Here is a 16,945-nt window from a genome sequence, read left to right on the forward strand (position 1 = left end):
CTACAAAAAAAAAAAAAAAAAAGCCAAAGACTTGTTTTTCTTCTTAGACTTGAAAATTTCCCCTATTCTCACTTCTGCTGTGGACACTTTCTTGCGTTTTTATCACAAAGATAAAAGAGGGTACAAGCAGTGACAGTTAATACTTGGCTTTTTTCTCTGGTTAAGAATCAGCTTTGCATATGTACCCCAATGTTCCTTGCAGCACTGTTTATAATAGCCAGGACATGGAAATAACCTAGATGCCCATCAGCAGATGAATGGATAAGAAAGCTGTGGTACATATACACAATGGAGTATTACTCAGCCATTAAAAAGAATACATTTGAATCAGTTTTAATGAGATGGATGAAACTGGAGCCAATTATACAGAGTGAAGTAAGCCAGAAGAAAAAACACCAATACAGTATACTAACACATATATATGGAATTTAGAAAGATGGCAATGATGACCCTGTATGCGAGACAGCAAAAAAGACACAGATGTGTAGAGCAGACTTTTAGACTCTGAGGGAGAAGGAGAGGGTGGGATGATTTGGGAGAATGGCATTAAAACATGTATACTAACATGTAAGAAACGAATCGCCAGTCTATGTCAGATGCAGGATACAGGATGCTTGGGGCTGGTGCACCGGGAGGACCCAGAGAGATGTTATGGGGAGGGGGGTGGGAGGGGGGTTCATGTTTGGGAACGCATGTACACCTGTGGTGGATTCATGTCAATGTATGGCAAAACGAATACAGTATTGTAAAGTAAAATAAAGTAAAAATAAAAATTTTTTAAAAAAAAGAATCAGCTTTGCATCTTCACTGGATACCAACAAACAGAAAAAGGAACACACATTGTGAGCAACTTGCAATGAAAGCACTAAAAGCACCATCCCTTGCATTTAGACACACCTTGCTTTCTGAGCTTCTATTACAGTTAGCGCTGGCAGAGAAAAGATCATTGTCTTCTTAGGGTATTGTCACTGGAAGCAGATTGCAATGTCTCTCCATCCATGTGAGAAATGGGTGTAAACCTCCTGAGTCCTGCTTCTGTGAGATACTCACAAACAGAAGACTTCCCATTCCCCTCTGCAGTGGGTTCCATGCTATCCCCACCTCCACCTTTGCAAAAGATATGGCCATGCTCTAACCCCCCAAATCAGATCTTCTTTGGAAAAGAGGCCTTCACAAATTTCCAATGTATGGTTGAAGCCTGGCTTGAAGGAGTTTCGAGCTTTACCTTGCTAGCTTGTGAATTGAGCGAATCTGTGCTTTGTGTATATGTACCACAGCTTCCTTATCCATTCATCTATAGATAGACAGTGATGTTGCTTCTGTGTCCTGGCACTGGAAGCATGGAGTATTAACCATTGGACCACCAGGGTCTCCTTTCATTCTCCTTACTGTGCTGAGTGTCAGAATCACCACCCACCAAAAAGTCAGCCAAGGTCAGAGAGGTGATGAGGAACTGAGCTGGAGAGGACAGCTGTTTGGAATGAGACCAGTGAGTAGAGCTTCTAGTACTTTGGAGAGCTTTATTATCAATTGCACTATCATTTTGAAGAGAACTTTTGTTATTCTGCTGTCATTGAGTTTGATTTCTACTCTTTATGTCATTTCTGAAAAAGTGATGAGCTACAATACATGAGTTTGGTATAAGCTATAGGGGGAGCCCACCTTCTAAGCTAGGAAGACAATGTCTCTAGAGAATGATTGTATAGGGGTTTGAATCAGAAAGTACCAAGGGTAAATCCTGGATATGTAATCTTGGACAGCTTACCTGAACTCTCCTGGCATCAGATTGTTCAGCTCTGATTTGGGAGTCATAATACCCACCATAAAGAGCTGTCTAAATAGAGGTAAGGTAGAAAAAGACTTAACTTATGCTTCAGTTCAGTTCAGTTCAGTCGCTCAGTCGTGTCTGACTCTTTGTGACCCCATGAATCAGCACGCCAAGCCTCCCTGTCCATCACCAACTCCCGGAGTTCACTCAGACTCACATCCATCGAGTCAGTGATGCCATCCAGCCATCTCATCCTCGGTCATCCCCTTCTCCTCCTGCTCCCAATCCCTCCCAGCATCAGAGTCTTTTCCAGTGAGTCAACTCTTCGCATGAGGTGGCCAAAGTACTGGAGTTTCAGCTTTAGCATCATTCCTTCCAAAGAACTCCCATAGCTGATCTCCTTCAGAATGGATTGGTTGGATCTCCTTGCAGTCCAAGGGACTCTCAAGAGTCTTCTCCAACACCACAGTTCAAAAGCATCAATTCTTTGGTGCTCAGCCTTCTTCACAGTCCAGCTCTCACATCCATACGTGACCAATTAATTACTACATTACATTAGCAATAATATAGCACAATACAGGTTAGCATAGCATAGTAGAGATATAATAACCATTAGTAAAAATAATAAAACAAGTACAGGATCTTTCCTTCCAGTTTATAACTTCACTTCTAAGGACTGAGTAGAATGATGGTGCTGCCACTGAAGGTGGGTAAGTAATGAATGCCTGCAAGCAAGAGGTGAAAGCTAGAATGCACTGAGCTTCCTAGAGCAAGTGAGCTGGAAAGACTGGTGTCAGTGACTAGATACCCAAATTGGAGGGATTTCAAGTTTTAGTACAGGTCCATATTCTAAAATTCTAAAATCTATAACATTGAAAGTTTGTGTCTAATTAATTTGTTGACAAACACTTGCATGAGGCTATTTCCAGCGTTAATTTCTTATCAGTCTATCTGAATATTCATGCAGATGCATTAATATTGTTTTGACTATGTGAGTATTGATGTGGAAATAATGCATTGATGAAAAGTGTTTCACACACTCCACTGGTATATTCCAAATATTTAATGGATAGGACTTTTAAATGAAAAAATAAAAGAGTCTGATTTCTACAAGTCCTACGGGTTTCAGATAAAATATTGTATCTAGTAAATTACAAGTCCTAAGTAAGGACAGAGGCAGGATGGAGGTGATATTCTAGGAGAGAATTTCTAGAAACTGTGAGGCAGATTAGTGCGTGGTCAAGAGCACAAACTCTGGATCCAGTTGTCCTAGGATTGAATTCAGGCTTTCCCCAACTTCATAACTGGCCCAGGCCTCAGTATTTTCAGCTGTGAAATGGGGATGATAATTTTACCTTCAACAAAGAGTTAGTACGATGATTATTAGGGTTAGTATTGCTAAAGCACATGATTCAGTATTTAACAGAGAAAGTGTTCACAACTTCAAATGTTTTATATACATATATGTATATGTATAGATATATGTATTATAGTTGTAGAGAAAATGATGAAGTGCTCAGAATTAACATTAAGATACAAAAAGGAAGAAGGACCCTGTGCCCGTGTAGACAATATTGGAGAGAGGCAAGACTGGTACAATCTGATGACCTTTGGGGGTTTCTGGGAGGTTGGAGGGTGAACGCTCCACCACCATGAGAAGGAATGCAAATGATGCCCCCTCATTGCTCTGCTGTGAAAGAGCAGAGATCTCAGATGAAGACCAGATTCCTCAAAGGTGCACAGAACCGACACAGAAGAAAACATGTTTGTAAAGTTAAATCTCAATATTTATTCTTTGTAATGTCTTTCAATCTTAATTCAGTTATGTTGAAATGCCAGTCTGGGGATCAGTGCCAGTCTGGGGGTCAGAGGAGAATGAGAATAATAAGATGCGTGTCTCATATTGTTTGTTCAGTTTACAGAACTGCCCTTTATTCTTAATAATCTATTTCTTATATATTGATATTAAAACGTACTTTTCTTCTGTGCTGCTGCTGCTGCTAAGTCACTTGAGTCATGTCCGACTCTGTGCGACCCCATAGACGGCAGCCCACTAGGCTCCTCTGTCCCTGGGATTCTCCAGGCAATAATATTGGAGTGGGTCGCCATTTCCTTCTCCAGTGCATGAAAGAGAAAAGTGAAAGTGAAGTCGCTGAGTTGTGTCCTACTAGTAGCGACCCCATGGACTACAGCCCACCAGGCTCCTCCGTCCTTGGGATTTTCGAGGCAAGAGTACCGGAGTGGGTTGCCATTGCCTTCTCCTTTTTTCTGTGAAATTCAGCCAAAACATAAACTGTCCCTGCTACTGTTGCTGCTGCTGTCTATGATGTCCTGAGTTGGCAAAGTTTATATTTGGCAAGTATTTGTTGGTTCCTTGAATTTTTTTTTTTTTTTACAAACTTTCTTCTTTCTGAAACCCAAGTTTCTAAGAACTGCTATCCTGAGACATTAGTCTTTTTAATAATAAAGGTTGTATTTTTGCATAAAATAACCCTCAAAATAAACCAGGGCAGCCTCTGGTCAATTCCAAACTTTTGAGACAGTGAAATCTCTTCCAATAGAAGCAGATATCCAAGAAATCAACTACATAGAAAAAGCAATATCTAACGTTGACTATGAAAAGAGTTGTGCTGAGTCTTTCTACATTGTTTTTGCTACTCATTAAAACTTATTAGAAGAATCTATGCTACTTGCTACTCTGATGTTTGACTCTTTCCTATATTCCACATATAGTGGGAGGTCCATCTTAGAGGTATTCATATGAAGAGCTGGTTATCTTTCTCTGAGGAGCACACATTTGGGGAGAGAGGGGGACACAATATACCAAACAGATCATCAGAAAGCAGAAAGCAGTGTAACAGACAAATGAACAAAGTGGTTTCTAAGAAGGCAGGGGCTATGTAGATATACATTTACAGCCTCTATTATTCTAGCTTTTCATTCATGAAAAAAATGAAGACACCCTTTACCAGGTACTGCTGGGACTTCGCTAGTTGTCCAGTGGCTAAGATTCTCCATTCCCAATTCAGGGAGCCTGCTTTCAGTTCCTGGTCAGGGAACTAGATCCCACATGCTGCAACTAAGACCCGGTACAGTCAAATAAAATAAAATAAAAAATAAATAATAAAATTATAAGGTACTGTTACTATATGAACTATTACAGGAGCACATGATTTGCAAATATAATCATTCCTTATCATAATATATGATATCTGCCAGGGTCCAGCCCCCGCAGGATCCAGGGAAACCCAAAGGAGAAACGGCGTCGGCAATTGATTGAGAGAGAGAGATAGTTAAGAATGTTATAGATAAGAAAATAGAGGAGAGAAGAAAAGAGGCTGGTGTTCCTTGGCTTAAACAGAAAATCAATAAAGTCTCAAGACAAGAGACTTGCACCTTCTACATGAGGCCACAGGTGCCCTCCCGGTCTCCCAGGGGGGTGAAGGCTGGGTTTCATGTCTTAGAAACCCAGGCAAATAAGTAGACACGGTGGATCTCTGTACTCCAGATGGGAACTAGCCTGAAAGAGAGAGTAAGAGGGGGAAAATGATTGACACGAGGAGATCAAGCTGCTTTGATGAGCGAGATCCATAGCTTTATTTTTAAACGGTACTTGTATACCTTTTTTGTACATAGAGGAAATGAAAGATGCAAGGTCATACAGAGTCAGCCCAACATTCCAGCAGTATTGCCTTTATTGAAACCATGATTTTTCTGCATACCTTTTCCACAAAAGATGTTGTGTACAGTATCTTCTGGCCTTGGAGGCCTGTGAACATTTTATGACCCTCTTTTGATAAGGGCTGCTCAACCAAAAAACTTGTTTTCCCTCAAAGTGTTTTTTCTTTATATTTCTAATCTATGTCAGCCTCAGAAAATACCAGAGTTATGTTTTTCACAGAGCAAAGGTACAATGAGTTACAAGAAAGAACCAATTAGCTCAAAAGTTTGATATGGTTAAATTCAAGGCTACACTTGTTTTTCTAGCATTCTCACTGTTAACTAATGTATTCCCAGGTGCACAGTGGATAAGAGATATGGGAACTTAGCAACAAGCATTGGCCCAATAATGAAATCCTACATCAGCACTAGCACTATTCTAATAACTTTTAACTCTTTCAAAGGCTCTATGTTTTAGGCTTTCCGTGCCTCTCACAGTTGGGAGGCTGGAAATAATCACATGCATAGCTGTAAGGGTCTGGATATACCTGCCGAGCAAGCTAGAATGCTAACAGAGGGGGTTTGATTTGAAATATCCCTCTCATGTCCAGGAGACTTATTAGCTATAGCCCTAAGTTGATTTTCTCCAGAGAAAAGTGGTCAGGGTTAGCCCCCTGTTAATGTCAGAGGAGTTGGTGAAAGTCATGAAACAGTAAAACAGACAGATTCTGGTTTTGGGGTAGATGCTCAAGAAAGCCTAGGGAACCCCTTGAGTTCTGAAGTCTTGCTTAACAGTTCTCTTCCACATGACTTTGTCATGGGCGGGATCTCCCATGGCGGCTCCCGGCAGATATCCATGAAAAAATTGTATGCAATTTGCAAATTCATTACACTCAGGTGCTTTGAAATGTTTTGAAAGTAAAAGTCTTGCTGTGGAGAAGAGGCTCAAAGGAACCAAATAGTTATTAATAGAAACAACAAGATTGTTTGTATTTGCTTGATGTGCAGACCAATCCTGTTATAGAAATTAAGATGTAATTTATCTAAATTATCCTCCCTTCACCCTTAGAGGGGGAAACCTTATACAGTAAAATATATAATGAAGATGTGTAGGTTGAAATGATATGGCACAGCAAATCACTTATTCCCACTAGTGTCCCCATATCTCCAAAGAATTTTGTTTAACCTTTCCTTTATGATGACAGAATTTTTCCTTTGAAATAATTAGTACAAAGCTTGTTTTCATATTGCTCCCAGAAACTTGATGGCAGTGGAAGGGCCACAACAGGGGAGAAAATTTACATAATGGTTACTTCACTTAATTTCTGACTCCCTGGATGTGAATACTGGCTGTGTGTGTGTGTACGCACACACTCAGTCACATCTCACTCTTTGTGGCCCCATGGAATGTAGGCTGACAGGTTCCTCTGTTCATGAAATTTTCCAGAATACCTGACTGGGTTGTCAGTCCTTACTCCAGGGGATCTTCCTGACCCAGGGATCGAACCTGCATCTCTTGTGTCTCCTGCACTGGAAGGCAGATTTTTTACCACTAGCACCACCTGGAAAGCCAGAATACTGGCTCTATTGTTTAATGAATATGCCACCTTGGGCATGAGACTCACTTCTTTATACCCCAGGTTCCTCATTTATGATGTAAAATAATAATAATATAGTAATAATATTCCTTTGCGCATAGAGTTGTTGTGAAGACTGAGTGGGGGAGGTAAGGTGGTCCCAAGCACACAATGAAAGATCCATAACTTAGACAAAGCACTCTTAGGGTTAGGTTGTTTTTATCGTTGTACCCTGCCAGTTCCAAAGCTCATGTGTTACACACCAGAAACACTCAATAAGTGTTCACTGAAGCAAAGGCCAATAGACTAGTCCACATACAGCCAGAGTAAATTACAGAAGAGAGAAATGAGGGCAAGTGCATGTTGTTTTCTTAATAAGAAAGTTCTAAAATATTTATAATTATAGGCAGAATTGAATGTTGACCTAGGAAAGGAAGTGGTAAAACTGAATGTTCTGTCTCATATATGTGAAAGTCTACTAAAACAAAAGAAAGACAAGTATAAATGCATTAAACTAGATGTTAGAGTGCTTATTTGAATCCAGAAGCTTTATGATATTCAGCAGACTTTTAAACTTTGATTTTAGCTTTTTCATTTTTAAAACGAGGAAGTATGATTTCTCTATATCTTGTGGCACAGGATTAGAGAAAGTTAGTGCACTAAAGAAGGCAAAGTGGTTGTCTGAGCAGGTTTCACAAATAGCTAAGGAAAGAAGAGAAGCGAAAAGCAAAGGAGAAAGGGAAAGATATACCCAACTCAATGCAGAGTTCCAGGAATAGTAAAGAGAGATTAGAAGACCTTTTAAAATGAACAATGCAAAGAAATAGAGGAAAACCATAGACTGGGAAATACTAGAGATCTCTTCAAGAAAACAGGAGATATCAAGGGAACATTTCACACAAGGATGGGCACAATAACGGACAGAAATGGTAAGGACCTAACAGAAGCAGAAGATATTAAGAAGAGGTGGCAAGAATACACAGAAGAACTATATATAAAAGGTCTTAATGACTGGGATTAACCATGATGGTGTGGTCAGTCACCTACAGCCAGACATCCTGCAGTGAGAAGTCAATTGGGCCTTAGGAAGTATTACAATGAACAAAGCTAGTGGAGGTGATGGAATTCCAGCTGAGCTATTTCAAATCCTTAAATATGATGCTGTGAATGTGCTGCAGTCAATATGCCAGCAAATTTGGAAAACTTAGCAGTGGCCACAGGACTGGAAAAGGTCAGTTTTCAAACCAATTCCAAAAAAGGGCAGTGCCAGAGAATGTTCACCAGAGAATTGTACTACCATACAATTGTGTTCATTTAACATGCTAGTAAGGTTATGCTCAAAATCCTTCAAACTAGGCTTCAACAGTGAACCAAGAACTTCTGGATGTAAAAACTGGGTTTAGAAAAGGCAGAAGAACCAGAGATCAAATTGCCAAAATTTTTTGGATCACAGAGAAAGCAAGGAGAGTCCAGAAAAATATCTACTTCTCCTTCATTGATTTCATGAAAGCCTTTGACTATATGGTTCAACAAACTGTGGGAAATTATTCAAGAGATGGGAATACCTTACCACCTTACCTATCTCCTGAAAAACCTGTGCACAGGACAAGAAGCAACAGTTAGAACCGGACATGGAACAAAGGACTGGTTCAAAATTGGGAAAGCAGAAAGACAAAGCTGTATATTGTTACTCTCCTTGTTAAACTTATATTCAGAGTACATCTGAATGTACTGGCATGCATACATCTGGCATGTGAAATGCCAGAATGGATGAATTGCAAACTGAAATCAAGATTGCCAAGAAAAATGTCAATGACCTCAGATATGCAGATGATACCACTCTAATGGCAGAAAGTAAAGAGGAACTACAGAGCCGCTGGATGAGGGTGAAAGAGAAGAGTGAAAAGCTGGCTTACAAGTCAACATTCAGAAAACTAAAATCATGGCATTTGGTTCCATCACTTCATGGCAAATAGAACAGGAAAAAAGCCAAAGCAGTGACAGATTTTATTTCGGGGGGGGGGCCTCCAAAATCACTGCTGACAGTAACTGCAGCCATGAAATTAGAAGACGCTTTCTCCTTGGAAGGAAAGCTATGATAAACCTAGATGGCATAATAAAAAGCAAAGACATCATTTTGCTGACAAATGTTCATAGAGTCAAAGCTATGGTTTCCCGGTAGTCATGTATGGATGTGACAGTTGGACCATAAAGAAGGTTGAGCACCAAAGAACTGATGCTTTCCAATTGTGGTGCTGGAGAAGACTCTTGAGAGTTCCCTGGACAGCAAAGAGATTAAACCAGTCAATCCTAAAGGAGATCAACCCTGAATATTCACTGGAAGGACTGATGTTAAAGCTGAAGCACCAATACTCTGGTCACTTGATGTGAAGTGAAAGTCTCTCAGTCGTGTCTGACTCTTTGCAACCTCATGGGCTATAGAGTAGAGGAATTCTCTAGGTCAGAATACTGGAGTGGGTAGACTTTCCCTTCTCCAGTGGATCTTCCCAATCCAGGGATTGAACCCAGATCTCCCACATTGCAGGCAGATTCTTATCTAGCTGAGCTACACCTGATGGGAAGAGCCAATTCATTGGAAAAAACCCTGATGCTAGGAGAGATTAAGGGCAGGAGGAAAAGGGGGTGACAGAGACAGAGGATGAGATGGTTAGATAGCATCATGGACTCAGTGAACATGAATTTGAGCGAACTCTGGAAGATAGCGAAAGACAGAGAAGCCTGGTATGCTGCAGTCCATGGGGTTGCAACAAGTCAAACATGACTTAGTGACTGAGCAACAACAAAGATTGCAGTTTTGAAAGTGGTAAATCAAAATGAATTGATGATTTTCACTGTCAGAACTGAAGAGTTGAGAGTAAACTAATACTAAGCAGTCTAGGGTGCCTTTAAATAATTTGTTTCATCTTTAACTATCAAGTAAAGATGAGAGAGATTCTCACAAGTACATTAAATCAGAAATAATACACAATCTCAGGAAAGGTTTACCAACTGAAAGCATTTGTTAATAATAATCAGAAATGATATCCCTAATATATGATTGATTCACATTAAATGAGAAATTAGAGAAATAAACAAGGATATTTTGATGTATATTCATCCCTGTCCCAATGATATGATGCTCTAATTTTTCAAACTTGATATCTGATTGCTACAAAATAAAATTAGAATAGAATCAAGTAATTTATTTAAAAAATTATTAAAAAATACATAAATATAGCATTTGCTCGTCTTGGTACCAAAAACAAGTCTCCATGTCTGAAAAGTTGACTGGCTTCTATACAATGTGAATTGCTTAACTTGTTCAGTTTCAAATTTGTGGGTTATATAAAATGCATTTATCAGCCTCTGTCATCTTTTTATATCCTTCATTTCAGTTCTGTATTTTTTAGAACATATCTGTAATTTGAGCTTTCATGTATATCATTGAAAATCCTTATAAATAATCTTTGGAACAATGCAAAAGTGAATAAAACAGAAAGCTAATTTAACATAAAGTACAAAAAAAATGACAATGTTAAAAACTTGTGTGTGCTCTATTAACATACGTTAACTGGTAAAATTTATAAAGTCAGCTGAAATTTTATGAGCAGACAATCACCAGGAAGTAGCCCACTCAACAAATGAATGCTATTTATAACATCAATTACCTTTCCCATAGCAAATAATTCAACAGATATTATAGTCAATTCATTTATCTCTAGGTTGATTTTACCCACCTCTAAGATCATATTTCTGGTCTCACAAATCTGAACACCTGACAAGGCAGAGTCACTACTTTTCCCTCCCTGAGCCAGAATATCTCTAAGTATTCCCCAGCTACATTTACACTGTAATAGTAATTTTAAAAATATTTCAAAGGAATAAAGAGAAGCTATAACCAGGGATTAAACTACTATAAAGTAATAAAAGGGAGGATTTAGAATAACAAAACATTGCAGTTTCTGTCTATACATTCTTTTACATTTTCTCAAGAATGCTACAAGGAAGAGATTAATAACTAGAGATGTACAGTGAAGATCAGAGACAAGTAGCAACCCAAGATCAATGTTAAAATGCCACGTTTTTGGCTCCAAGGTCATGCTGTTTCCATAATAACCAGGTTTTTATGTTATATTGACCAAAGAATGATGAAACTGAATTTAAGTCTTCAGGTCACATTGGAAGCATAATTTATTCTTTTACAAGATCTTGCATGTATATGATCACGTTTTCTACCCAATGATGTGTTCACTGTGAATCTATATTCAATTCATCCACCTAAAATGTGGGCTTACCTAGAAAATAAATTTACTGTCGAGGAATTCTGTCTCAAGACTTTGCCAGTGACAACGAGTTTGATGGCTTTTTGAAACCAAGGATAAAAGTAAGCATAAATCAAGGGATTCATAGCTGAGTTATAATAAGCAATCCAAACCAATATTTCATAAACATATGTGGGAGTGATGAAACCTAGGAAGGCGTCAATTATGGAATCCAGGAAGTAAGGCAGCCAGGAGATGAGAAACGCCAGCACTGCGACGCCCAGGGTTCTTGCTGCTTTTCTCTCCCTCTTGGCCACTCTGTCTTGGAAGCTCTCTGAGCATTGCCCAGTCTTATTGCTCAGATTCTCAATTTTTCTAGCTTGCTGTTTAGCAATGAGGAAAATCTTGGAGTAAAGAACTATCATCACAAGGGTGGGGATGAAAAATAATAGAAAATTCACCAATACCCAACTCTGATTCACTGCAATTTGACAGCCTCCCACACAGGTGAGAGCACTTACTAGATCCTCCAGTCCAGCTGCATTCACTCCTGTGCCAAGAAGGGAAAAAGTATAAATAATGGGAAAGAGCCAAGAGAAGACAATACACATACCAGAAACAGACACAGTGAACCTGGTTGGATAGACCAGGGGGTCAGTGACGGCAATGTACCTGTCCAGAGAGATAAAGCACAAGTGGTAGATGGAAGCGTAACAGAATGAGCCTTCAAAACTAGAGTGGAGTTGACAGTAACGCTGCCCAAAGTACCAGCAGCTCTCCACGGACCTCACTGTGCTGAAGGGCATCACAGTCACTCCCACCAAGAAGTCAGCACAGGCCAGAGAAGCAATCAGGAAGTTGGTAGGAGAATGCAGCTGCTTGAAGTGGAGAATGGAAATCATCACCAGGAGATTTCCAAATACAGCCAGCACAGCTCCAAAGCTGAACACTGTGTACAGGATGAGGCGGAGAGCTGGTGAGTAGGGGGTTTTCACACAGGATCCGTTCAGGTGCTCGTAGCAGAGCTGCACAGCTGCAGCAGAAGGAGACGCACTGCTCATGATTCTCTGATTTGATACCTGGGAACCTGTCACCCTCTGTGACCCAGGATGTCATTCCAGTTTTCAAAATGTCCTTAAAGAAAAGATAAATACAATGTCAGCACTTGCCAGTGTATTCTGTCTTTCTAAAGATGCATGTTTAGAAAGTGATTCATATCCTCATCTTGTAAAATGATAATTTCCAAATGAATAAGCAGTTAATTTACAACATTGCATAAAATGCTGTTGATTTAAATTTAAAAAAATCTTCCCTAGTTTTTCATATTAAAGGAGAGGTTGTCTTCAAGAAGCTTTTACAGGATACATGTTCGAATGCCACATTTTATTAGCATTATTTTCCTAATTTACCAGAGCACTGATAATGACCCAAACACTCTCTCCCCTCAGGAATGTAACTAAACAATTTCAATCCCCAAAGCCCTTAAGATTGAATCCCCATAAGTTCAAGGTGCTTAGAAAGAAAAAAGTAAATAACAATTATGTTTAGGCTAAAATAAGTTTATGCCCTACTAATTTCCTCATGACACTTTAGCTTTGCATGGAACAGAATAGTGCCTATCCTTTAAAACCTTCGGGTGGAATTTGAAAGTCATATTATTTGCTATTATTAAATACTGCCTTTTCACTTTATTTAGAACCTTTTATGTATATGATTTCTGTGTTGAATGTCACTAAAACTCTTTCAAATAAACTCTTTATCCCTACCAGTGTTGATTTGTATTAAAAAAATTAAATGTGTGGGCTCAGTTGCTCAGTCACTCAGTCGTGTCTCTTTATGACCATATGGGTTATAGCCCACCAAGCTCCTCTGTTCATGGAATTTTCCAGGCGAGAACACTGGAGTGGGTTGCCATTTCCTTCACCAGGGGATCTTCCCAACCCAGGGATCTAATATCTGTGTTTTATGTCTCCTGTATCAGCAGTTAGATCTACTACAGTGCACACTGAAAGGCTCGATGAAGTTAAATAATCATATGTTAAATACTTGAATGCTTCAGGTCTAGCTCTAAAAATTCTGACCTGGAAAAGTAGGGTAGTAGAATACAAGGTGTTTGCCTCAGGGAACAGCAAAGGAAGTGTTCAGTTCAATTCAGTTCAGTTCAGTCGCTCAGTCGTGTCCGACTCTTTGCGATCCCATGAACCGCAGCACGCCAGGCCTCCGTGTTCATCACCATCTCCCGGAGTTTACTCAGACTCGCGTCCATCGAGTCGGTGATGCGTTCCACCATCTCATCCTCTGTCGTCCCCTTCTTTTCCTGCCCCCAATCCCTCCCAGCATCAAAGTCTTTTCCAGTGAGTCAACTCTTCGCATGAGGTGGCCAAAGTACTGGAGGTTCAGCTTTAGCATCATTCCTTCCAAAGAAATCCCAGGGCTGATCTCCTTCAGAATGGACTGGTTGGATCTCCTTGCAGTCCAAGGGACTCTCAAGAGTCTTCTCCAACACCACAGTTCAAAAGCATCAGTTCTTCGGTGCTCAGCCTTCTTCACAGTCCAACTCTCACATCCATACATGACCACTGGAAAAACCATAGCCTTGTAAGTACAAATAAAACACTGTTTCTGCTCCTGTTGTTGTTGGAGTTGTAGTGGGAGCAGCATGGAAGATACTTAAAAAATAAAATATTGAAAGGACTTTTGGAATGTGAATATTCCTATGTTATACTCTGGATTATACCATCGACAAATTTCCTTTTTCCCTCAGCATTCTAGAACAGATCTCACCTTAGTTTTTAAAAAAGTGTTTTTGCGGCTTCCCTGATGGTTCTGTGGTAAAGAATTTGCCTACCAGCGCAGGAGACACAGGTTCTATCCCTGATCGGGGAGGATCCCATAGGCCATGGAGCAACTGAGTCCCTGCACCACGGCTACTGAGCCTGTGCTTTAGAGGCGGGGAGCTGCAACTACTGAGGCCATGTGCTGCAGCTACTGAAGCTCACGCACCACGTGCTCTGCGACAAGAGAAGCCACGATGATGAGGAGACTGTGCACCGCAGCTAGAGAATAGCCCCCGCTGGCTGCAACTGGAGAAAAGCCTGCGCAGCAACGAAGACCCAGCACAGCCAAAGACCAAACAAATAAAATTGTTTTTTTAAAGTGTTTTCTGAGGAATGACTTCTATGTTTAAAAACCAGCTTTTTCATATTGAGGCATAACATAAATTTGAAAAGTTTACATTTTTAGCACGCACGGACTGATGACATGATAAATGTATCTACCCTCATATTCACCACCACAACCAAGGTAGAAAGCAACACCCTGGCAGTTCTCCTCAGGCCCTTTAATAGTTAATCTCACCCCACATTTCCTTTTCCCTGTCCTAGGAAAACGCTGATCTCCATTCTATGGCTAGAGATTAATTTTCAAGGCCTAAAATTTTTTTATGAAAAGAGTCACAAAGTTTGTCCTCTTTGGTGTCTGGCTTATTTCACTCAGGTTAATGTCTGTGAGTTTCATCCATGTCTGAGTACATTTTCAGCTCATTCCTTGTTATTGCTAAATGTAATTCCGTTGTCTGAATATACCACAATTATTTTATCCGTATTTTGTTGTTGTCCAGTTGCTCAGTCATGTCTGACCAGTTAATAAATATTCAGACTGTTCAGCTTGGGGTTGTCATATTGGGAAGTGTAGGTTCAACTCTACAAGAAAGTATACACTATCTTCTAAAGTAACTGGACCTGGCTTACTTCACTCTGTATAATCGGCTCCAGTTTCATTCACCTCATTAGAACTGATTCAAATGTATTCTTTTTAATGGCTGAGTAATACTCCATTGTGCACTGGGATGACCCAGAGAGATGGTATGGGGAGGGAGGTGGGAGGGGGGTTCAGGATTGGGAACACATGTACACCCATGGCGGATTCATGTTAATGTATGGCAAAACCAATACAGTATTGTAAAGTAAAATAAAGTAAAAAAAAAAAAAAAAAAGAAAAAGAGCAATAAATAAATAAATAAAGTAACTGGACCATTTTATACTCCCACCAGCAAGCTATGAGTGTTCCAGTTTGCTCCAAATCTTTCTTTCCTCCTGGTGGACTATCTATCGACTTAAAAGATTTTGGAATAAATCAAAGCTTATCCATTATACTTTATCTTACTTCTCTAACTCCATGTGAGAGGCCAACATGTGAACAAGTAATGACAACTCAATGTGGTGACAGCTCGGATACACAGAGTGCAGCGGAGGTCACCACAATGAAGCAAGGGAACTGTATCCACAGGCAATTTTACCAAGCAGGTAACTATAAAGATAGGTTGAGAGGGTCAAGGAGATATTTAAAGTAAAAACAGAGAAGGGTTTCCCAGGGCAAGAGGGGAGTGTGTTTTGAGGCTCCGAGATGGGGGCTGGACACATTAGCAAGTCTGAGAGCAGCTGCAGCGCAGGCGCAGTGTGGGGAGTGGCATGAACTCAACGACACCTGCGCACAACCTGACCACACCCGCCTCTTTTTGCCAAGCTGTTTGGATTTCTGCAGAGGTCAGTGGGTAGGAGGGGAGAGGACATGAAATACCCGTGGGAACAGGTACAAATCTTCGCTTCACTTGCTCAGGGATGCTAGGGAGGATTTATTTTTCTGCAATACTCTTAAATCTACTTAGAGTTTCACATTGCACCACGTACAAGAAAAATACCTCAGTAAATATAGGGATTGTGACCTTTATCCCCACAGTTTCATCCATCTTCAGAGAGCTTGGTCTCACATTAGTATCTGTGGGTGTTCTTTGAGGTCTGTCTTCTGAGGAATGCATTTTCCTACCTTAAGGGACAGATTTATAATCTTTCCTGGTGGCTCTGTCCATGGAATTTTCCAGGCAAGAGTACTGGAGTGGGTTGCCATTTCCTTCTCCAGGGGATCTTCCTGACCCAGGGATTGAACCCAGATCTCCCGCATTGCAGGCAGACGCTTTACCAAAGAATTTGCCTGCCAGTGCAAGGGATGTGGGTTGATCCCTGGGTCAGGAAGATTCCTTGAAGAAAGAAATGGTAATCCACACCAGTATTCTTGCCTGGGAAATCCCAGGTACTGTAGCCCATCAGGCTCCTCTGTCCACGGGGTCACAAAAGAAAAGACAAGACTTAGTGACTAAACAGCAAGGGGCAGACTGGGCAACATTCCCCTTATAGAGGGGAAATGCTCCTTCCAGCCTCGCTGGGAGGTGAAGTCGCTTCTCAAAATATGTGCATCTACTCAACACATCTACTGTACTTGTTTATCACTTTTCAAGAAATGACCTGAAAAGTAGAAATAAAGCACAAGTGGAACGTTGAACCATGACTCTTGGTAGCTTCCATCGCTCCTAAAGACAGCAGATAATTAATATAGACAAGAAGAGTTGGAGCATATTAAAGATCTGCTGAAAGAAAACCATAAAAATACTTAAAAATATTAAGATATAATTCCTTAGATACTTTATCTATATAAGTGCAGTTTCTAAAATATACTAATGTACCTATGTCATAGTTTCATTAGATAAGACAAAAATATACCAAAGATATATTCTCAAAAGATATTCCCTCCCCAAATTAAACAAGCAAGCACACAGATAAAGCTAATGATGCTTAGATAAAAATAAAGGTGGTATTATTAATATCAATTCTAACCTATGTATT

At 40.1% G+C, this 16,945-nt stretch overlaps 1 protein-coding gene across 1 annotated transcript; it reads right to left on the reverse strand.

Annotated features, from left to right (window-relative positions):
• Positions 1–11,296: 11,296 nt before the first annotated feature.
• Positions 11,297–12,328, reverse strand: LOC120862662 (trace amine-associated receptor 7a-like). Its single transcript, XM_040238746.1, has one exon. It carries the CDS (start codon positions 12,326–12,328, stop codon positions 11,297–11,299), a length of 1,032 nt encoding a protein of 343 aa, XP_040094680.1.
• Positions 12,329–16,945: the final 4,617 nt, after the last annotated feature.

Source organism: Oryx dammah, unplaced genomic scaffold (assembly GCF_014754425.2).
Source record: "Oryx dammah isolate SB20612 unplaced genomic scaffold, SCBI_Odam_1.1 HiC_scaffold_4, whole genome shotgun sequence".
NCBI lineage: Eukaryota > Metazoa > Chordata > Mammalia > Artiodactyla > Bovidae > Oryx > Oryx dammah.